At 40.9% G+C, this 24227-nt stretch overlaps 1 protein-coding gene across 8 annotated transcripts in view; it reads left to right on the plus strand.

The window, feature by feature from the left end:
- The window catches only part of osbpl8 (oxysterol binding protein-like 8), a 120145-nt gene that overhangs the window by 37084 nt on the left and 58834 nt on the right, over window positions 1-24227 (plus strand). For 3 of the 8 annotated variants that reach the window (XM_050035769.1, XM_050035771.1, XM_050035770.1), the window contains exon 3: window positions 20437-20473. The exons of 1 other annotated variant lie outside the window; for it this stretch is intronic. In XM_050035769.1, coding sequence (XP_049891726.1) covers window positions 20437-20473 — 37 coding nt within the window. Of the gene's footprint in view, window positions 1-3872; window positions 4015-20436; window positions 20474-24227 lie in introns of those variants that run through there. 4 more of the 8 variants (XM_050035773.1, XM_050035775.1, XM_050035777.1 and 1 more) reach the window with 4 other exon arrangements.

Consider the following 24227-nt stretch of genomic DNA (forward strand, 5'->3'; position numbering starts at 1 on the left):
GAAGTACCCATTGTTGAAGTCAGTCAAGCATTCTTAAATGTATCCTCCATTAGGTAGAGCGTATGGAGAACTCCATATACAGTCGGAGCTATAGAATGATACGCTTTTTGTGATGTTGGGATTGAGGAAAAGTGCAGCAAAACCTATGGTTACTTAGGTAACCTTGGTTCTCTGAGCATGAATGACATATGTGAGTCAAAGAAAGGAGAGCTATGAAATGGGGCTGAGTGATATAACAAACAATTCATTCAAACAGTCATTCTGCTGTTGTCTGCTACTAACCAAGAAAAAAAAAGTTGTCATGTTATTGTCTTGTTATATTTACCTTTTAATAACAATTATAACTTGTATGCCCTCAATGTCAGTTTTCCCCATGGTATCGAAAATAGTTTGATATTTTTCAAAGTATTGTATCAAAATTAGAAATTAGTATTGTGACAACGCTATTTCATATCAGTCAGTGTTGATATTCAAATTCATGGCCAAACAGGGCTTTAACTAGCCAAAGTAATACCACATCACCAACATCTTGCTTCAGATCTTGTTTCAACATCATTTTGTATATACCCGTTGTGGGCGTGTGACTAGTTTTGTATTGACATTCTAAAGTAGAGGAGGTTTTGAGTCACTAAATAAGTGCCCTTTGAAATTGATTTGAGAAGGTTCTGTCTACAAAATGACTGAATTTCAGCATTTTCTCAAGAAAAAAAAGGATGTAGCACCAAATTACTGTTAAGAGCTTTTGTGCAGCTGCCATAGTCACTACCATAAATTGGTGCTTCTTGATTCTTTGAGAAAACATTGTCAAAGTCACAGACTGAGTCACACTCAGCAGGAGTTTCCTGCCCACAGCTGAGCTTTTTAGTCTCATTAAAATGGCCAGTGTTCCATTGCAAATGAGCTTTACATTAATGAATGTAATGGATAAAGTTTGTTTGTTTCCATCTCCTTGAAGGACGTTTCGGTTACTTCCTTTGCCACCTTACAGTCCAAGGAACAGGCATTTTTTTGTCAAGATCCAAATAATTTCCCTCATCCCACCCCGTGATGTGAATCATGCCTCCCAGCAGACTAAATGTAGACTACTTCATTACAACTGTCCCTTTGTAGCCCTGTAATTAAAAAATAACCAATTTCCACTATTAGTATGTAGTTTTTTTCCTACTACATCTCACTTCTGTGAAGTAGAGTTTCCTAAACTTGAAACAGCAGCTACTGCATGTTCGAAATACTTCAAAAACATCTTCTTTTAATATTGACAAGATGTCCGCACTGTTTTTCAGTTCCACACTCGTTCAGGTCATACAGCTGGATTCATTCACATGAAGTAGCTGCCTTCCAACCAGTCTTTGACTGTTGGACGCTGAAAATTTGGTAGGTGTTGATGCCATTTTAACACTAGTCAGCAGTGTTTTGATGAGCAGATCATGCACGAGGATGCACATGCTTGTTATGAGCACTTTGGTATTTTTAGATGTGGTGATTGTGAGTTGTTCTTTTGGCTAAACTTTTGGTTTGCTTGTTTAAAGTTGATCGAGCACCTAATAAAACGGAATTATTCTTGGTGAGATACAGTGAATGTAACTAAACAGCGTTTGTTTACAATACCAATTCCAATTTACACATTTAAAGCTGTTACAATCAATATTTTCATGTTAAAATGGATCAGATGATTACATGTAATGTAAAAGCTTTTGCTGTTAGTGACAAACTCAGTATTATAACCAATGTCATTATCACATGCAGCAGGCAGCTGTTTAAAATGAAAAGCTCTTATCCATTCCCTGTTCTCCATCTGATCAGCATCAAGCAACAGACTGACAATTAGCCACTAGCTAGTGAACACAGTGAAACATTTAGCAGCTAAAAAGTTCTCAGGAGTTGGTAGTGACCAAAACAGAGCTAAAAGGAGGGCATTTAATTTATCAGATGGCCGGGATCATGACACCAAATTAATGCTAATGTTGCTTCAAGACTGCTGGGTGTGTACTTAGGCAACTGTTAGCTAACAGTTTTGCCATAATAACTTTGTATGGTGACAGTTCATCAATGTTGTGTTGACAGCTTTGTGCTGTCCTCGGGCAGTCAAAAGAGAGTATTGAGTAAGCACAGTTCACTTTAGTAATCAGTGAATGTGAAAGTAATGTATGCATTTTTAGTAAATCTGTGGTAAATACACTTATTTGCTTTCTTGCCAAAAGTTCGATGAGAGGACCAATACAACTTTCATTTTGTCCTTCTAAGCCAACAGCCAACAGCTAGCTTAGTTTAGCATAAAGACTGACCGCAGGGGGGAAACAGCTAGCTTAGGTCTGACCGCAGGTAGTAATATTCTTGGTTGCACCTCTCATTAACACACTATATCTGTTTTGTTAAATCCATACAAAAATCAAAGTAAAAAAACAACAACAAAACAACAGATTGTGGTTTTATGGGCAGTTGTGTTCTGAACTATTTCTTGTCACTTTCTGGAGTCTTGTCTGGTTGCCAAGAAATGGCCCAGCACGTCTTTGAAAGACTTTACCTGGCAACAGATGCATTGACATATCTACGAGCAACCAAAAAAATATGCCAAAGCAACTTGCCAGGGAGATTAGAAAACAAAACTGATGACATATCCAATTTTCACACTATTGTTGTACTGGCACCAACTGAGTTATCAAGTTCTAAATCATATTTCGCGCAATCTGGTGGCAAATTTGGTGAGAACCACAGCAGGCTGCAGTCATGTGGTATCATTTCTGAGAGCAGCCACAGTTAAATTACTCATGCATTCATGGATGCATAAAGAGACTTAGATATAGCGTTGGAGGCGGGACCTAGTTCCTTTCTAGGAACATTGCTCAGTGTCACATGAAGTCATAAACTTTGAGCTGCTACGTATAAAATTACCACCACTATGAAAATTTGCCTCAAAGTCTGACACACTTGTGGGAGCTTGTGTGCTTTACCATCACTTAGTGTTCAGCTGTGAAAACTAAACACAGCAGACCTCAGTTCCACCCTGCCTAAGAAGACCAAATGTGTTTGTTTGAGTCTTGTTTTATTATTTACACTCATGGGAGAATCAAATTGAATTTAGTGTGTTGCTAGATCCACAAATTACCTTTATGGCAAACTCTTCAACATGTGTTCAATAAGATATGTCGTTGTATCTTAAAATGGCCCCCACTCAGTGGTTTGTGGCCAGCGGTTAAGCAGGTTAATGGAAACAGTAGCACAGGGGAGTGCATTAAAGCTTGCATTATTGGACCCATAATAAGGTCACAGGGCAGCAGCGTCGTGCATGCATTGTCCTCTGGGGTGATTTTCCATGATGGGGAGATTGGGTCGGTCGCCTTGGTTTATTGGTGCAGAAGGACCTCAGTCAACAAGAGCATGAGGAAGAGCAGTGTGGTTACAGTAGCTGTGCTTGAGGGTGTACACAGAGTTGCACTAATAACTGCTTCAATACACTCGATTCTGATTGTGGCTTTCAGCTCAGCCCTTTAAAAACACAGACAGCCCCACTTCCTTGTTTTGTGGTTGCATGGTGTTGTGCTGGTGTGGGTGTCAGATGATGCTTGTCCGAAAAACATGTTAAAAAGAGTTGCATTGTAGTCAAAATGCCTGATGGGGGTTCAAAGAGGGAGAGAGAATAGAGATAGCAAGAAGAAAAATCATGAGTGCTTTGAGGCCAGATAAAAGCTGAAGAGGAGTAAACAAATGCCAGTGATGTAACAAATTTACAGAGCAGGACAATCACTAGTAGGAGAACAAGAAGAGAAAGAGGAAAGAGCACTCATAGCAGAGAGAGAGAGAGAAAGAGAGGGAGGCTTGAATGCTCTCGCATGCTCGTTCTCTCTGCCTTGTCTCCTCCCTTCAGTGTTCAGCGTGTGTGTCAGTGTGTGTGGGAGAGACAGGGCTGAGCTCAGTGGCTTGTCGTACCAGGTTTAGTCCGAGCAAGAAGTGGTAGCAGCGACAAGCTCACCTCCCTCGGCTGACTGACACACGGTACGCATTTCCTCTCTTTCTGTAAGTGAACCTTAACACTGTCAAGCGTCAAAACGGGAAACGGGAGTGGGCGGATTAGACTGTATGTCAGACCGAGCTGAAGTTGATCAGACTGTGTGCAGTCGCATTGGAAGAATTCTCTTCCAAAATAGGAATAGAAAAACCTGGCAATAAGCCTTGGAAAACAATTTGTTGTCATGTGTGTTGCCATAAAAGGAAGTTTTTTAACGCTTGTCTTTCAGATAAGGTTTCATACTTTGACAGAGTGTGTTGTTTCCATTCTAGCTTGTTGTTTGCTCAGTTTGTTGTCACTGAATGAAGGCCAACACTCACTGCCACGCTTTGTTCAAGAGCTTCATATACAGCTAACGGAGATCATGCTGCTTTCATTAGCGTGGTGAAGACAGTTGCTCGGCACAGTATTTGTTGTTTAAGTGTCCTTTTCCAGAGAGATCCTTGAATGTGTCTTAACTGTGTGGAGTGCTGCAGGCCCGTAGCCAAAGCATAGATCTAATCAAGGCTAATGACAGAGAGGGGAGGTCGGTTTCTGGTTGCTTGCAACAGAGGAAGGAGCAACATGGAGTATATTATAGAAACACTATAGCTACTTAATGCAATGCTCTCAAGTCAAATTAAAAAAGGACCCTCTCAAGTACAGTTTTGGAAAAGACACAGTGAAATGCTTTTATTTTCCATTTGACTGTCTCATAAATTAAATGCAAAAATGCCAATCAAGGTTCTTAATTGCTCCCTAAATGTCTGACCATGTGCATGGTTCATTTGAAAGAGGACAAATTAACCAATTATCTATTGCCAGTACGCAGTTACGCAACAACAGTTTTCCAGCAATGGTTGTAGTTTTGTTTTTCATTTTTTTCTCGCTCACAAAAGAGGCTCTGCAGGAATCTTGGCTGCAGCACAGGGGTGCAGGCAGCTGGGCCAGAGTGACTGTAATCAGATTGATAGTAGTAGCCAAAGCTTGTGTTCATTCATTCTGAACAGCTGCTTGGAGTCTGGAGTTTAGCTTGATGCTGCTTCCTACAGCAGGACAGGGAATCATTTCTGAACAAGCAGTTAAATTATATTACAAACGGATATGAGGTGACATTTCAATTCAGAGCACCAAAACACTTGTGTATAATCATATCAATGAATTATAGCCTCATGATCAGATTGAATTGCCATTTTGTTTCTGTCTTTATTCCGGCAGATATTGTGTTTATGTTGGTTGTTTGTCAATGGAAATCCTTTACTTAAGTAAGAGTAGCAAAACCAAAATCTCAATAAACAGATATCTGCGTATGTATGCAGAATCTGATGGCAACAGGACAAGGTTTTGGTCTTGGAACAGCTCTGGTTTCCATTTGTAGTCTGTTTGTAGTCTGAGTAGTAATAACCAGTCAGGAAGGAAAAGGAAACCAGGGCTGTCCAGGTTGATTGGTTGATCGATATGCTTCAGTCCGACTAAGTTCTCATTGGTCAGACAATCACTGGTGTTACTTTAATGAGGCCCTGTGTCCACCACAGCATGTCTTTTACCAGCTTAAAACAGCAGTTTTTGTTGCTCAGCACTTGCAAATCCTACATCATGGCTGGTCTTTGTGGTATTTGTCCCGTCCCTACTCCACTGTGATTGGACAACTGGTAATATTGACAATCGCAGTGTTTTCCCAAAGTTAAACACTTTTTGACCCTCATTTTTATTGAAAAAACAGATAAATGATCACAGAGGACATTCAGTGTTTATTCAGTGATTTATTTAAGGCTGGATTATAAAGCCTCTGAAAGGGAAAGGCTCACACCGAGTCTTTGTTGGAGCAGCATGATGGCTAACGTTAGCTACTGAGCTAAAAAAGTAAGTCCCTTTCTCTTGCATGCAGCGTTACAGAGATATTTAACATTAGTAACAATTTGTCGTATATGACATCATCAACCCTCAGAGTTATCTTCTGTAGTGTCCAGGATGTCTGTCTGTCCGTTTTTCTCATCAGTCCCATCCAACACTTAGTGTTGAGATGGCCTCATGCATGCAACTCAGCTGGACGCTCCCAGCGTTTCAGTGTGCAGTTTACTTTCAGATAATTTTACAGTGGACATCACATTTTTTTTCACTTGAGGCATTCCACTTGCCTGAAGAAAGACTTAACTTTTCTTTGGTTGATTACAGCCCTAAAAGAACCATCCTCCGGCGAGGACAACACCTATTGAACTGTTGAAAAATTAATGTGATGTGATGTGGGCATTGACTCAGAGGTCTAGAACCCGACTAAATTAATCATACATATACTGTAGTATATCAAATTGTGCAGCCCCAGTCTCCACTGCGGCATTGGCGGACCACCACTCCCATGCTACAGTGTATACTGTATGTTCCAGTTGGATCCCTTCTGCATTAGTTAATAATGAAATGCAATGTATGCAGTTTTTAGTGTTTCAGCAGTTATCTGGGAGCTCCTAGGAGGGAACAGTACTAAACTCAGCCTCAAATCTTAATAAATTTACATACTTGAGTTGTTAGAAGGAGTCAGCATACAACACCCCAACTCAAACTCTTAAAATGTATTGCCATATTTCCAGTTTGAACCTCCTGCTGAACACTTAAGCTATCCATATCCCTAACAAGAGGGAAATCCAGCTGTGATCAGCCAGCGATTCCATGTGGTTCTATTTCCTCACATTTTAGCCAGTCCTCTGTGGTGTTATAAGGTTTAAATTTAAGTTGGCCAGTAGCCTAGCTTACAGCCTTTAAAGGGGAACTAGTCCATTTTCAAAGTTCAAACAAGTCATTCCTGTGATCTAAGACAGTCAAAAAACATTAGCAAACATGAACAACTCCCACCACATCCAAAAAGCAGAGTGTGAAAACTTAAATTTCTGATGTCATAGGGTATAAAGTCTGGAGCTGCTCCATATACAGTTAACTTAAAGATGTTCTAGATGACACTGAGAGCACCCAGGGGAATTTTCTGAGTATACAGAGACACTTCCTGTTTCAGGCATGAGAACACTACAGTAGCATAAAGCTCATTTCAGTATTGAAAAAGAAAACAACCATGCTGTCGTTCCACAAAATCGGGCTCCCATTCATTGTCTATAGAGCAGCTCCAGACTTTACACTGGATGACATCACACATGTAGAGTAGCTCATATTCACAAATATTATATCACAACCATACATCTTCATTATTGCTACCTTGCTTCCTTGATAACGTTTACCCTGTCACCTTCATGCTGTCCCTGAACCCTGAACCCACCCCTGCTGTAATGAAACAAAGACTCCACTCTATGTTTGGCCCATATACCCACCCAGCTACCCCCCACCTCATCTGTTTTGAAGGCTGACCTGTTGAAATGCTACAGTCTAATGAAATGCTACAGTCTGCGAGGTCAAATGTCTAGCAGAAATCCTCCTCCGCACCTCCCTACTGCTTCCTCGTGAAAGATAAAACATGGACAAGACACAAAGATCCTAAAACCAACAGGCATCTTTTTTTAAATATACTTGCTTCCCAGTCGCCTGTGAGGTGACATCATCAGGTTTTATGTTAACAATGGAGGGAGAAGATGAAAAACAGAAATCCAGTGGGATATCTCCTGTTTGCTCTAGTGTCAGAATGTGCCCTGCTGCTGTGAATTATCTCTTTATGGATTTCCTGTCAGGCCATACAAGGCCTCACATTTCCTTTCTGTCTTCCTCCAGCCGTATCTGCAGCAGAGTTAAGTACTCTACGTTTAATTGTAGTTCAGCACCTCCAACACATTTTTTATTAAAACCAGCTTTTAGGGCCATTAGCTGTTAAGTATTTAAATTGTAACAAGGATGAGCTGGTACAAGTTGTTCTCAGTGGAGTATTCTTCAATACTAATAACAAAAGGATAGTTTAATTAATGGGCCGTTCATGACCCCAGGTAAGCAGATGATAAGCTGTAGTGTTAAGAAGTTTTTAAAGAGAGCACTGTGGAGGCCTCAGTCCACAGCTGCAACCTAGCATCCCGTAGTGGATGCTTTGCCAACTCACTACTGTATGTGTTTATACCTTGATGTAAAGTTGCAGGGATGCATAGAAACACGGATACCTTAACTCTTTGTATCTGCATATACCAATCTGATACCAGTGCTCACAAATTTAAAATCTGTGTAATGCTTAGAATTCACTGAGGAATTATTCTTATCTAAATAAATAATGACGCTGCAACTACGTATTGCCCATAACTCCTTCAGTGGAGATGTTTATAAACTATCATTCTTTTTAGATTTGTGTATATTTTCCAAACTGTGACACATATTTTCCCGGGAAGACGCGGGGTAGTTAAGGGGGGGAAGCGCGGAGAGAGACGTGAGGTGAATTACTGCAATTTGAGTCATAACTCAGTCATATCTTAACACATAGACATGATGCACATATTTTTAGACTGTGACTTCTACTTCCTGAGATTATCATTATCTCATGAATAAATGTCCATAAATTTGTTGTCATAGAAAATAGAAGCTCTGTATAATTGCAGAACCTGCCTGAGAATCATGATGTTTGAACATTTTCTTCCATATCAAAGTAATAGAGTGATACCTATCTGTACATCCATGAGTGCATTGCAAACAGGAGCTTCTAATGGCTAATTCAGCACACTTTAATGGTACCAACTTGTCAAAATGTAAACAAATTCAGACAAAAAAATCAGGGCTCAAATTGTAGCTCTTGGCTAACTAACTGACTCCATGGCAACATATACGTCCTGCTTTGATCCCCCAAAGCCCCAAATAATGGGAACTGTGCTTCCAAAACTTAGAGTATGATTTTTCCCCAAATAGAAGTCAGAAAACTAAAGATGACAAAACCCATTAATATTTGCTTTTTTTCCCCAGTTGCTCTATCAGTATTTTCTTGATATAAATATGGCACCGAATGACTGTTTTTTTTTTTGTTTTTTTTTTACATTGTTCCTTTTGTCCTGAAACTATGACACTCTATCAGTTCATATACATTTTTGATCTGAAGGAGGGCCCACAGTGTCAGATTTTGAAAACTTGCTAGTAAATAGACTCTCACTTGTATAGCGCCTTCCTCATCTTTCGACCACTTAGTGCTTTTACACTAGCGAGCCACATTCACTCATTCACACACATTCGCATACTGGTGGCCTAGGCTACTGTACAAGGTGCCACCTGCTACTAAGTTAAACATTTATACACAACCGCATACCGATGGCACAGCCTTTAGGAGCAGTTTGGGATGCCCAAGGATACTTCGAAATGCAGGCTGGAGGAGTTGGGGGATCTTCCGAATAGACGACCCGCTAGTGAATTTTGTATTTTTTAGGGCTGCCCCATGAAAGTCCGAGATTTGGATCATCAGTCTTAGACCCCTTAGTCGACTGAGATTGCTTCAAGTCGAGCAGTTTTTTTTGCCAGTCAGTGTGCAGTGCACTTATGAGGATGTTTTTTGTCCATTTTGTTTGATATCTAGTGTTGGCAAAAAATGGCGCACATTTCCGAACTGTGGTTAGCGCAGTTAGCTTGTTTACTATGTTACATGAATGTCGCTGACACACTGAACATCTTGCGAAGCACTGTTCAAACTCTTAAACTCTGTATGGAAAAAAGGAACAGATATTCAAATATTTGTATTGATCAGCCAAATCTGATTACACTGACATCATTTTAGTCAGGTACAGCCCCAGTATTTTGTCCGATGTACTTATGAATGTATTGTCTCTGTTCTATTGTATTTGATTGGTTGCCCTGCACCAAACTGCAAGTATACAGGTGAATTTTCATCTGTGTGCATGTACAGTGTGATGTGTGTTTACATATGTATAATGAAGGTGTACATGGGTATGCATATGTATTATGTGTGTCCATTGTCACTTTTTTGTGCACTGCAGGGAGGTAGCCAGAGCACTGAAATGCAGTGCTTCTTAATGCATATGACAGTGACAATAAACTTGAGCTTGAAAACGTCTGATCTAGACAGTTTATATAATTGTCTTTTTTACACAGCTGGGGGGGAATGTGAACTCAACAATTCTTCATCTGCTATGCATCTGCCTTTTTGCGTATTGTCTGTCTATGCATTCTACACAGACTTGGATACATAAAACACTTCCAGACTTATTGGCTGCTCATTCTGATAGATTGCGCGATTGTAACTCCTACCTTTCTGCCTCCTTTCCAAATGAATGAGCAGTGTTTACTGCCTTGGCTCGGGTCTTACTTTGGAGAGTATCTTGGCCAACAAAGTCGGCTCTGGGCCCATATGATTAGACATTTTATTTATGGTGCGTGTTGTAGTTCCATTCCAGCTGTAAATCAGCCACCATATGGGCTGCTCCAAGATCTGTACCTCATACAGTTGCCCCCTGCCTGCCTGAACTCAGGCTTTGGTCATGGACCCACCTGGTGCTGACAGATGTGTCAGGGCTTTGATGGATAAAGGCTATCTGACACCACCGCATGCTGGCCCAGACTCAGTGTTTTCACACTTAGCAAGTGCTGCAGAGGAGGATGGTTTGGGAGTTGGTGGAATGCACTATCATGGCAGTTTGGCACGGCACAAATGACACTGTAGAAATGGCTGCAAAATGTTTGCATTGCATAGAAGAGATGTGCAGTAGCCTCAGTTTTTACCATGACATTTTGTTTTGTTGCTCCTTCTTCCCTTATGATTAGAATTTGTTTTTTGTGTTCAATGACATTGGGCAATCCAGAAACTCCGGTGCAAGATTGTAAAGCAGCTGTGTAAAATACAGTGTACGTTTGTGCAGAAGTCATGTGATGATTTGATGTCAGATTTTGCTCTTGCCACAGAAATGTGATAGCTATCAGTTATGTTGTTGTTACTTGAACTCTGGTCAGTTTAATTCTAACATGTGTGCTGTAAGTTACTCTCATGCTTTCCCAGAACAATAAAGAAGAGTATGAATGCCTCCCTGTAACCAGCTGAAGCTCCTGTGTGACTTATTTTGATGTCAGGAGTTCACAGCTAATGCTTACCTTCATGCAGGAAATAAGGTGGACAGTCTCTCATGATTCTGATAATGATTGTTTCTCTTAGAGACCGTGTTAATCACCACTTAAAAGATCAGCATTTGGGGCAAAAACTCCTGATGAGGACATCTCTAGAGGACAGTTTGTATCAGGTTGCTTAATTAAGGAGACCCTAGAATGAAACAGATGCCATCATGTGCTAAGGTTTTCCTGGAAACTAAAGATGAGTTGTTTTCAGTTTATTTGCAGTGGGGTTTGGTAGAGAATACAAGTTCCAGGTATTTTTATTAGACTGATTAAAGTTTCCAGGAATTGTGCATTATTCAGAATATACTTTCAAGCTCTGGGAAACAGTCCAAACACTGTTGATTGATCGTCTGTGTTTACTGTGGCTAATATATGCCATGCATATAAACATAAATCCCAGTAATTAGCTTCAGAAATAACAAAGCTCTTAGCTTGGCTTTGTAAATACCGCTGATTAATCCAGTGTCACAACAGCTGTTGTGATGAACTTCATTACAGTGTGTGGTAGGCGGGAGATTTTCCAATTAACCTAAATGGCCGTTTATTCACTCTCAGAGCACAACCTCAATAACAACACAGTGTCAAGTCACCATTTTACATTAACATGTTGAAGGAGTTAAACAATGTAGTTATGCGACAATTTAACTTGGAGTTTAACTGAATGTTGTGTCTATGTAATGTACGGCTTTTACAGTCACCAGAACCATGGGAGATCTTGCTAGAGGGCTCTCGCTACCACTATCGTCAAAACACCAAATAAGGGATTATGTTTTGTCCATTCCACCGGCAGAGTTTAGAGATTTAGAGAGTCAACAGCCCCTTTTACACTGCCTGTTCAAGGCCGGAATATCGTGCCTTTATTCCGCCGTGCAGTTCTGTATAAAAGGTATGATGCTGCTGTCATTTTGTTGTGTGTAAAAATGCAAAGGCTGCATGAAGAAGGGACTTGGTAGTGGCCCTGTGGCACGATGTCTGTGTGAAAAGGACTTATGACAAGGGGCACTGAGGCTATTCTGGAGGATCGTGGATCAACAGCTTACCAAGGCGCTTTATGTTGGTTTTCTTTTCAATTGTTTCCCATCTGTATTTGCAGCAGACATACAGTATAATGAGTGTACAACAGAGTAAACAAACTAATAATTGATAGTGTTTGTAACCATCACTGGATTTCCAAGAATGTACTGTCATAGTGTTAGCTTAACAAATAGCTGCTAGTAATGACTCAGCTGCTCAGCAGCAGTCTAGCACCTACAGTAGAAAGATGTTGCTCTCCTTCTTTATGTGCCTCTTTCTATATTATTTCCTTCATCTTTAATAACTTTCTTCAGTATTTGATCTTTTTCCTTGAAAAATGCTTTTATGACCCCTTTACAAATTGTTCACAGGCTGGGGTGGAGGATTTGTCAGCTACATTTTTCAGATATTTGTTGCTTGAATACAAAGGAAAGTCCACTGAGTATTAGACCATTTTTTAGGTTTTGCCTTCATATCAACATGTTCTGATTCCAAGCTGAATAGATGGCAAAAGGTGCCCTTCAGATATAGAAAATGGGGGGAAACTGTTGTTGTTATCTCTTCTTACCCTGCTACTAAAAAGAAACTGGGTCAGAAATCTGCTGCAAGTGATGTTTAAACATTATGTAATATGTCATGGCATTTTATACAGCGTAAGCACTCTTCATCTTTTCAGGGGCAGAGAGAGTGTGCTGTGTTTGAGGCAGCGTTTCCTGTAGAGGTTGGGAAGCTTTGGAGGAGATGGGGGTCATTTCTGTTACAGCATATGTTTCAGTATGGGAATAAAATACTATATATATATCATGTGTACATATATATGTGTATGTGTATTTATATGTCTTACTAACAGGATTTCGAGTAATATGATTACATTTACAATTTAATGCGTTACCACCCGAAATAAACTGTTTATTGTTTTTATTTTTCATTCATCCACACTGATCGGCGTTGCTCAAGTGTGCCACGACAAACAAAGTGTATTTATTTGCACTCGTCGCAGTGACTTAATCGCACGCCATTCTGTTTGTTGTGCTAACCCCAGTGTTTGATTATGTTGATTATCTTGATTGTGTTTCATATCATAGGCCCACAAATATATATCCATATCCTATAATTATCAGACTTTGATCCTCTGCCTGCCCGTCCGTCCCTGTGTCCAAGGCTATTTGTTAACTTATTACTCTACACAGAGAGTAATATTGTTAAGTAACTTACAATACCAGAGTACACAGCATAGTACAAAGAAAACAGAACAAAGCCTCAGGGGCTATTTTGACTAAACAAAACTAGCATGTTACCGGTCATTTCTTCCAAACATGGCGCCGCCCATGTCCAGGAGGCACGACCACCCGGCCATCTTGTTGAGGTCAAGTTGTGTGGACAGTTAAATCATTCCATAACCCCAAACCATGGATTACCAGAACCATCCAGAAATATGGACAGTTATAAAGCAGCAGCCACTGATGTAAGAAAACACATGAAATAACTAAATTACAGTGCATAAGTTAAAGGAGCTGATGGGGTCCCATTTCACTGGAGTTGCACCTTGTAAAATTCCATGTGACAAATAGATGATGATTGACCTATTGATGTATACACTTGTTAGCTACAGCTGTTCACTAACTAGCCTTGTGAGCAGTGCCTTTGCAAACAGTGCTTTGCAATGTTCCAAACAGGACAAAAGCAGGAACAATATGGCTATAAAGTATGATGATAAAGGATGGATATTGGAGGCAAAATTGCTATTTGTACGGGTAAAAAAAAATCTTAAACCTCCCAAGTGGCTCACAATATCAGCTTCTCTGAAAATGAAAGAAATAACACCTGGTTTTGCACCATTACCCCCCTCTCTGCGTTTGCTTTATGTCCCTGCTTCACAGACAGAACTTGTGATATTTCAGTTTTAGTTCAGAGCATCTACTCCACTGTCCTTGTATGCCACGCCATTGACACAGCAGGCTGGTGGCTGTGGTCTGAAAGCCAGATAAAAGGCAGACAAAAAAATCCCTCTTTGCTCAGACAGCAAAATGTCACCTTGTCTTGAAGTACAGCCTTTTCTGTTTATCCTCTGAAGGAGAAGTGGACAGCCACACCACACCTTGAGATGGTGGTCACATTGCTCTGTTTTTATTTTACATTTGTGAATCCAGTGTAATAGAATATGTTATATATATGCTATTACAATGACTTGTTCTGAGGAAGAGTGGTGATGCAATAATTGCAAACTTCCATGAACACCTGCAGTCAAGGTTAAACTATGGGCCTTAAAGGACATATTTGTTATGTTTTGTCCTTCATGGGAGGGCAGACTACTGTAGGATCTGAATGTGTGAGCAGTCATTGTGAGTCTATTTGCTTTGAGTCACACCATCTGACTTTGCCTTAATCAAACACGGCACATTGCTCTCTGTCCTACATTGCAGCAATACCTGCCGCATCCAGTCCGTTCTTGTCTTCTCTATTTTCAGTTGTTGACATCACTTCTGAGTCTGAATCATACATGCACATCTGTGGCCACGTTCGCTAACATCCTGGTGCCACTGACTGCTCACCTCCTCCGGTTTGTCAAAGACCTGCTATTTGGTTTACACTTACATGAAAGCTGGCTCACACTACCTGCAGGGACTAAAAATCCAACTGCTGTCTTACAGAGAAATGTGATTGCATTGGGATGTATGTGACTGGGGCTGGAAATCCATCTAGATTTTGTTAAAACAAACAACACAATTGTCAGCTGTCATCTTTCCCAGCGTCTGCAATCACACCTGCTGTGTGAGTGCTCTACTTTACCAGCCACACACAGCTTTTGAAAAGCCTTTTAAAATGACTGTATTATTTTTTTTTTCTTGTATATTTACCATACACATTACAGAATAGATTATAATAGTGCATTTATTAATTGATAAATTAATCTCCCAGGTCTGCTTCTGTTCCTGTTATTCAGTATTTTTACATCTGATCACACCCTTCTGACTCTGATTCTGTGTCCTCCTGGTGTCTCTTTTTTAAAGGGACATTGGTGTTTCAGTGCAACTCTCCTCTCTGATGTAACATTAATGGAGAAGCTTTATTTCTTCAACTCAAACTTTCTCTCAGCGATGTCATGCCTAACAGTTTTGGACACCTTAAAAGCCTATTTAACAGGCTGGGTTATATCCTTTGTCGCAAATAATAAAAGATGTTGTCATAACATAACACTAATGAAATTGTTAGGCAACATGCCCACCCTTGAATTGTATTAAAAAATGGCAGGAGCTCAAAAAAACCACTTTGCTTCATTTGATCACTTGTGTGGGCGGGTTAACCCACCAAAGGCCCACTTCTTTCGATATTTACAGATCAGACACTGCAGTCTCAAGTATCATGCTTTCCCAAGGCCCCTGACTCTGGTTTTATTGATCTGGTGCTTGCCTTCAATCCATTAACCAAAGGATCCCGTATTGGTTCTCTCTATAATGTGCCCTTTAACCAAAGTAAAAGCGGCTTGGGAGAAATCAAAGGCAACTCCCTCTCATCTTCTACATGTGCTAGTCCCTTATTCATTCATTTTAAAAAAGCCTACAGTACCCACATTTCTAAAGCGGAATGGTCTAAAAAGTATCCCAATGTCAGCCTCAGCTACAAAAAATGGATACTAATGCTTCATTGATTGATATTTACTGGCTGTGTCCCAGCTTGGATTCACTTGTATTTCAACACATTCTCAGACTCTAAACTGTATAATTGAACCTTGCCCCCTATCAGCCCTACGCAGAGTTGCTAATGAGGTTGCACATTTGAACACCTATACATAATGCTCTGGCTTGTTCTAGCTAGACGCGCAGTATCACTTAGATGGAGGGAGGCTGCCCCACCCAGACTTTTAGCATGCCTAAAACTTGAGAAAATTTACACTTAAATACACTGTAGAGGTTGATCAAAGAAATAAAAATAGTTTGGAGCAGGAAAAAGGCGATAGCAGATTAATTGGCCAGTATGGTCACCATGAATTTAAAACAAGGGCTTTTAATTTGATACAGGAAGTGACAGCATTCACTCAGTCATGGACTAACAGACTTCAGGTTTGCCCCGCTGTTGTGGTCCAGCCAAAAAATGAATGTAATTACATTTCTTCATTTCTAAGTTTTCTAATTTATCAGCCATACTGATTAACCATATGACCTCCACTATGGTGTTACAGATCTCATACGATTTTACAAGGTTTGAGGGTTCTTTCTGACACTTTCAAAGCTCCCATTAGGTAAAAGTTTGTTTGGTGTTGTCACTGACCTCTTAAGGCCCATACATACCAAACCAACAAAAGATCAAGTGGCAACAAAGGGCAACTGTTGCATCGCCTCACATTGCCCGTGTCTTGGCCAAAAATCTGCACTTGAACACCTCGCAAAGACTGCAACCAACGGCCAGCTAGCACATACATTCTGCACCTGCATTCGAGGAAATGACTCTCCATAGCAGCAGGCGGTGGTGGTCTGTATTCCTCAATCAAAAAGGGAAACCAAAGACTGACAGGACAGATTTAAGACACTAGTCAGCACACTAACAACACAACCTGATGTTAAAAGAACAAAAGATATTTACTGTGCACTAGTAAACAATAACACAAACAATTATGAACTGTTTCTGCCAAATGGCTAAAAAAGTTGATCAGAGGATCGATCTGATCCTCTTTTGCTGCTTGTTTACTTTCCTCACTTGTGTGTCTCTTCTCGTTCAGCACTGAGCTGAACAGACAATCAGAGTGATTTCATTGCACTGTTGGGTCTGACGGTATTAACATGCGTAGTTTGCCGAAAAACAGTCAACAACAGCCGACAGGGCAGGACACCCCACAAAATTAGGTGGACAGATGCTCATCGAAGGCCCACTCATTGGCCAACAGACACCTTGGTGTGTCAGAGCTCAACACTTGACTCCTTTGCAAGACTCCAAAACATTTTATACATTCGTTAAGAGAGTTAAAGATCTTGATTGTTCCTGTCAAAGAACAAGGACTGCCATTGTGACCACATGTACATTGTACAGTGCCTTTGGGTTGTAAATCAGTAAAAACAAAAACGTTTTTTAAAAAGAAAGATACAAGAGAAACTGTACTTAAAATACTTGTAGGTTTCATAAAACATTAAATAAACTAGTTTTCCCAACCATGTCTGCAAGTGGTGAATGAGTCAAACTTCAGCCTGAAAGGACTCCTTTGATCGGCTTGTCAAGCGCACAGTCGAGTCACCCACCAGCCTCCACAGCTTGATTGTCAACGTATAGTCAAGAAAGCTTTTCAAATGCTAATTTAGACCTACCACATGTAGTGATCCAACTGTGTCTCATATCACATTGTACCAGTAAAACTCCTCTTGGGCTTCTTGTCACAATTCATATTTTTTATCGGTGACACTTTGAGATTATTCATAGCTCTTCGCTTTGTCTCTCTGTCAGTCTCCTCCCCACCCCCACACACTCATCTGCATTATTAATCAGCACTAATCATCAGGTGAGGCTTTTATTATCATTTTTTGAGCATCCCTGCTGTGCTCAGATGTCAATCTGTCAGTCCACGAAACTGACAGCAGTTGCCAGGAGTTTGTCCCTTGCTGAACCAAACATAGACTGTTGTCGCATTTCCACTGCATGGTACAGCACATTTGAATCCCTGGACTATTTTGGAAGAACTATCTGGGAATTCATCCAGCCTTCCAGTCACATACTCCTCAAACCTCCATGCCCCCGTAACTGTAGGTCAGTGTTTTGCAACCTTGTAGGAGTGGCCAAAGTGTTAGTGTGCTTTGTCGCTGCAAAAAAATGAGCCGTAAGATTAAATTAGAAAACCACTCTGTTGATGCCTCTCCACAAAGCCTTGTTAATCGACCTCTGACGTTCAGTGACAGTTTCCTAATCTGTTCGCCTTATTGTTGTAAGCAGCTCTTAGTATTGTCTATCCTCTCAGACAGTGGCTCTGAGGTTTCTAGCCAATCAGAATTTACAGTTTGGCTTTCCCCTTCCTGATTAACTGAGCAATATCCAATCAGTGGCATTGTGTTCTTTGTCTTTCTCCTTACTGAGCCTCCTGTGGTTGTGTTTGGTCCGACCGTGGATTAGGGCAATCCGGCATCGTTCCAGGTATGACTGTGATGTAAGTTTCCACTCTTTTCACTGTAGCCGTGCGGATTGTCATGTGCTCATTAGGATCTTGTTAAATGAGCAGTTCCACAAAGCAAAATGTCCTCCTGAGGATAGACAGATTAGGAACAATCTACAGTTTGTTTTTGTGAGTGTAAGAGATGATTGCAAATGTAGCTAAATTAAACCAGTGTGGTTACTGCTTAACTGCTGCTGATGTGTTGCTTTCAGGACAGAGGATGGCCATGGTAAGCAACCCTGATTATAGCCCCTCTTTTGGCCAGCTGATTAGTGTTTACACCCTCTGCTGTGCAGCTAGAGGTGGAGTTGTGTGGGGCCAGAGCTCAACATCTGGCCAATGAGAGCTCCTATTGCTGCTCTGTGGATTGAACTTAATACATTTTTAGGTGGCATTGTGCTTACAGCTCTTTAGATGAAAGAGGTAAGAGCTGTAAATGGGTATATATATTTTCAATAGCTTCTAATAGTAGTAGTAGTCTAGATACTGAATGCAATAAATTTATGATACTCTCTGATAACTGGGGATAGCCACCACTAGCTGCGGGGAAAGACAAAAGCACTATCCTCTTCATGTTTTGGTTGCACAATGGTTGACGAACTCCCTTTGTGAGGTAGGTGGTAGACGGAATTGCATAGTGAAAGCACAGCTCATAGGGAAATGCTGACAGTGTCATTTTTCTATAACTGTTACATTGTGTAATCAACATTTCCATCATAATGAGAAGTAAAAGCCAAAACCTTGTCTATTTTCACTTTGAATAATTTACTGTTGCTTTTTAGAATTCAATTATTTATTCATTGATTATAGTCATACTAGAGATAAAACAATTTGTAGATTCACTGATTTTTCAATTGACGGAAGATTAATCTGCAACTATTTTGGCGATTGATTAATCATTTGAGTCGTTTTTAGCCACGCTAACTGCCTGGATCTATGGATGGAGCATTGTACAGTTGGTTAGCTGTACATCACCTTGGTCCAGAGATATCTCAGCAGGCCCAAACTTTTCATTTAGTGCCACTATGACATTGACATTTTTGTTTCCTGCAGGCGGAAGCCATTGCTGAAAGCATTATGCTTTTGGGTTGTCTGGCCGTTCCTCCGTCCGTCCGTACATTCTTGTGAATGCAATCTTAAGAACACCTCAAGGGAATTTCTTCAAATTCAGCAAAAATGTCCCTTTGAACTCAATGATAACCTGATTGAATTTTGGCTGTCAAATTTCAAGGTCCCTGTGACCTTGTCCATTTCATTCTCTTGAAGGCGATATCTCAAGATTATCGGGGGGGGGATGTGTGTGATGCATCCATGTTTTAGAATATGTAGCCTCTTTGCAGCAACTTCCATATTTGAAGCATTGTCAGCTGTTACGGCTACATATGAGTCTGGACAGACATGCATGTAGACTGTAACTGCCACTTGAATGGTTTGCGCCCATCAGCATTTTAGCGTTATCATTGTGACAATGTTCCATGCCAGTCAGCATTTAAGCCTAAGTACAGCCTCACAGAGATTCTTAGTCTTGTTTAATAATATTCAGCAGATTATTCAATTATATTCAGTTCAGTTATTCAGTAAAAATAGTGGTGCTAATAATAGTGAAAAGAAATAAATTCAACAAAAATGTCTAAATTTCAGTAATACAGTCAGCTTCCATCTGATAAAGAGAGACAGTGCTAATGGTTATAGCAGGGATATTTCAGAGTTTTATATTTATATTTTTTTATGGATGAATGCAAAAGTACTTGTCAGGTCAGTGGAAATATAAGCATTTGCTATTGTAAGGTACAAATGTGTGTGTATAGTGTGGTAATTTCAGTTCATTCAGTCCTCTTGTAATACCCAATCCCTCATCATTATCTCTGCCATCGTCCTGATGTGTTGCAAGCTTTGTGTCGAGTTGTGTCCTCTGTTAACATTTTGGTTAAACTAATGTCTGTTTTTTCTTTTGTTTTCTGTCTCTTGTCTCCTCTTTTTTTTGTTATTCTTTGTCGTCCTGTGTGGCTGCGGCTTCTCCTGCTGCTGCTGCTGCTGTTGCTGCTGCTGATGCTGCCCACTGTCGTCCATCCCGCTGCACGCAAACCTACCACTGCCAACATCTGGTCAACAACACATGGTGGACGCCCCTCTTCCTTTTCCCTCCTTTAATCTTTATCCAAAATCCTTGACGCACTTTTCCAATCCCTCTCACTCTCTTGTTCTCTCTGTGTTCCCATTCTATCACTTTTATTCCTCCCTCTTGTGCTTTTCTTTTTCTGTCTCCACCCTTTCCCCCTGCTAGCACCATGCAGAGTTGAGAGAGCACCATGCCACCTCCGGTAAGCTGCTGACCTTTTAGAGGAAGGGCTAAGGGCAGTGCCACAGTGGCCAGAGTTGGTATTTAGGGGTACATAGAACATATGTGTGTGTGTGTGTGTGTGTGTGTGTGTGTGTGTGTGTGTGTGTGTGTTTCAAGTAGGGCAAAAAGCTAATATTAATGCACCCATTTCCCATTATTTTCTCTGTTTAAATGTTTTTATTTTTCCATGGTATTGTGGGGCGGCACGGTATTGTGGGGCGGCACGGTGGTGTGGTGGTTAGCACTGTCGCCTCACCGGTTCGATCCTGGATGTGGGAGCCCTTCTGTGCGGAGTTTGCATGCTCTCCCCGCGTGGGTTCTCTCCAGGCACTCCAGCTTCCTCCCACAGTCCAAAGACATGCAGATTGGGGACTAGGTTAATTGATAACTCTAAATTGTCTGTAGGTGTGAATGTGAGCGTGAATGGTTGTTTGTCTCTATGTGTCAGCCCTGTGATAGTCTGGCGACCTGTCCAGGGTGTACCCTGCCTCTCGCCCGATGTCAGCTGGGATAGGCTCCAGCCCCCCTGCGACCCTCAAGAGGATGAAGCGGTTAGAAGATGAATGAATGAATGAATTAATGAATGGTATTGTGAACTTAAAGCCCTACAGACACGTTTAAAAGTTTGTAAAATACTCTGCCACGACTAATGTCTTGTTTTACATGGTTTACAACATAAAAGATTTAAAAACTCTGTAAAGGGATAAATGGCAGATCTACTTGTTCTCTCTTGTTGAGAAATTTTGGATCTGGCCTCTGCCCTACCTACCACCGCTGCTTGTGATAGGTTCCGCTTTTTACAGCACAGGCACAGACCTAACAGGGCTAGACTGGTTGACCAGGGAAAGGGCAAAGCACATCAAGATGGCTAGTGTTAGCAGGAGAGGAAACATCAGAGAGATTCAGCCTTACATGTTTGAGCCTCAGTGAGACCCAGACAGATGACGAGTTGAGCACCAGAATTGGTGACTAGCGGACGCTGTCGAATGGTAAATGTAATAAGCATTGTTTAAGTGTTTATGTTGTTTGTTAGCTTGTAGGCTATCTGGCAGTGCCTGACAGTCTTAGTGGTTGTGATATATACAATAATGCAATGATGGGTTTTTAGGCCTCCGTGCCGGGGACAGCCGCGGCCCGAGGCATTGCGTTTTCAGGTTGCCTGTATGCTCGTCTCATTCTCAAGAACGCAATATCTCAAGGATGCCTTAAGGGAATTTCTTCAAATTTGGCACAAACATCCACTTGGAGTCAAGGATGAACTGATTTCATTTTGGTGGTTAAAGGTTAAGGTCACTGTGACCTCACAAATGTGTTTGGCCATAACTCAAGAATTCATACTTTAATTATAAGAACATTTGACACAAATGTCTAATAGAATAAAATGATGAAGTTTACGTTCAAAATCATCCCACTCTGTCATTTTTGCCATCAAAACTTTCATTATGCCAATACAGACTCTGCTCTCTGTACCGACAAGTTCGCTTTGCGCTGGAGGTTTTAGATTTCTTTGCCGGTGTTGTGTTGATGTCTGTTCCCCCGTCGATAAGTGTTTCCCATATTAGACAGTGATCAGCATTCAAATTAGTGAAGTACCTAATCTAGTTTGCTTAGGGTATGTTTGAATGTTGTATTTTAGGGACTTGTACAGACATTGCAGAATTCAGTAGAGGAATGTGACAACACCTCTCTAGTGATAAACTTTGCACAGATACAAGTCAGTATAGTATAGTGTAAGACATTAAAGGGTACATAAACATAAAAAAACACACTTTTGAGTGGAGTGGGACTTCAGACTGTTCGTAGGCTCCTAATAGTCCTTTTAGTTGCTCAGCCAGCACCTCAGTTTATTCAGCAAAGACCCACCTTCATTAATAAACCATTAACTGCAGCTTGTAATGGAGCAGCATTTGCTCTTTGACATTAATTTAACTCAGGGCTTTCTTTGTACGTCCAGATTTTTCAAGTTGTATAAGCTGTCTGTGAAAAACCCCTTGTACTTCCTGTTGAGTATTTTTACCTCTTGGTTTTTCATTGCTGTTGTAGAGATTTAAACCTTTAAACTCTGCAGGGACATGATAAGTTAGCAGTGTATTTAGAAAAAGTGTACAGTCTGTGTGGCTACATCTGTGTTTCTGTCTCTGTGGTTCTTTCTCAGCCACTGTCCTCTTTATTACTGTCTCCTGCATGTTGTCTGTCGAGCCTGTCAGCATGTATATAGGGTTAACAAAACCCACAAGAGCACACATACATGTGCACAGCTGCATTTACAGAGCATGTCCACAACAACTCAGCTGCTGAACACACACTGCGGTGTGATAAAACACACAGTCACTGACGTCACTGGATTATGATCTGGATTATACTGCATCTTTGTTACCATATGTGTTTGTGTATGAGCACACCAGGTTTCAGAAGCTTACTAATTTGCTCAGTTGGAAAGACAGGCACACCCCCTACAGAGTTTTAAATTGAACTCAAAATGAAATGTACTCTTCAGTTAGTTACCTGCATCAGTGCCAATGTGTTTATGAGAAACTTTGATGAGGACTTTATGTACCATAACAATCATTTTTTGTGATAAGATTGTGGAGTAGTTCAGCTTGTTTGCAAAAAATGTGTTTTAATTTAAAAAAAATCATTGTGCTATTATCTAGAGGTATTAAATAAATAGTGTAAAAACATCCACCTTAATTTAAATTTAGTTGAAAAATGTAACAGATTATGTCGAGGAAGGGGCCCTTGAGCTCATCTGCATCAGACAAAAATGGATGGGAACTGCATATCCAGGGTTTTCCCTGCCTGTCTTAGACAAAGGTGGGCCGTCTGGGTGATTTTGGCTGCCGCCTCAGCAGACGTCGCGCTAGACTTTTTCGTCGCCGGTCATTTTGACCGACAGCGTCATAAAAATCCGGTCATAATCTATTTTTACCGGTCATTTTAATTTTCCTTTAAGATATTCAAAGACATTTAGTTTTCATTCGTTCGTTTTTAATAAATCCAACAAGCAAGTTATAAAGTGTGCATTAATAAGGACATGAACGAAAAGATGAACAGACATCCACACACCCGTGCCATTCTGGACACACCGGACGCGGAACCGAAGAGCAGCGCCCAGCAGTGGAGGCAGTTTTCAATCGGCGCCCATGTTAACCTATCTGACTGTCCACACAGGCCGCTGAGCAGAGCCGAGCGCCCGCGGAGGCAGCGTTTCAGTCCGGTGTCTGGTCTATTTTTCACGCAAGCAGTAAAATACCGTGTTTATAATTTAAAATAACACAACAGTGCATAACCGAACACATTTTTCAATACCCTAATCACTTCATTACAATTTTAATTTTGTGTCAATGAGCCTACAGACTACATAAATAAAATGGTCAGAACAGTCTGCCCTATTCATTCTGTGTTTATCCAACACGCTCAATACATGGACATGCAATGACAAATTGTCATTAACTTATTACATTATAAAAAACGATTAAAATATGGACTTACCCATGTTTAAAATGACCTGTTGAAGTGAAAAAACGAGTACTGACGGGAACAGACGAGTGGAGTCGATGTTTAACCGTCGCGGAGAGCGCAGGAGAAATGCGCTGCCTGTGTGGACAGTCAAGCGCCTGCGAGTACACTCGCAGGACTTCCACACAGCTCCACGGACCTGCTTCTCCCTCCGGTGTTGTGTCAGATCCTGGTTCCCCCTCGGGCTGTGTCTCTCCTACTGTTTCCCACGGAGC

Source organism: Epinephelus moara, chromosome 23 (assembly GCF_006386435.1).
Source record: "Epinephelus moara isolate mb chromosome 23, YSFRI_EMoa_1.0, whole genome shotgun sequence".
Classification (NCBI taxonomy): Eukaryota; Metazoa; Chordata; class Actinopteri; order Perciformes; family Serranidae; genus Epinephelus; species Epinephelus moara.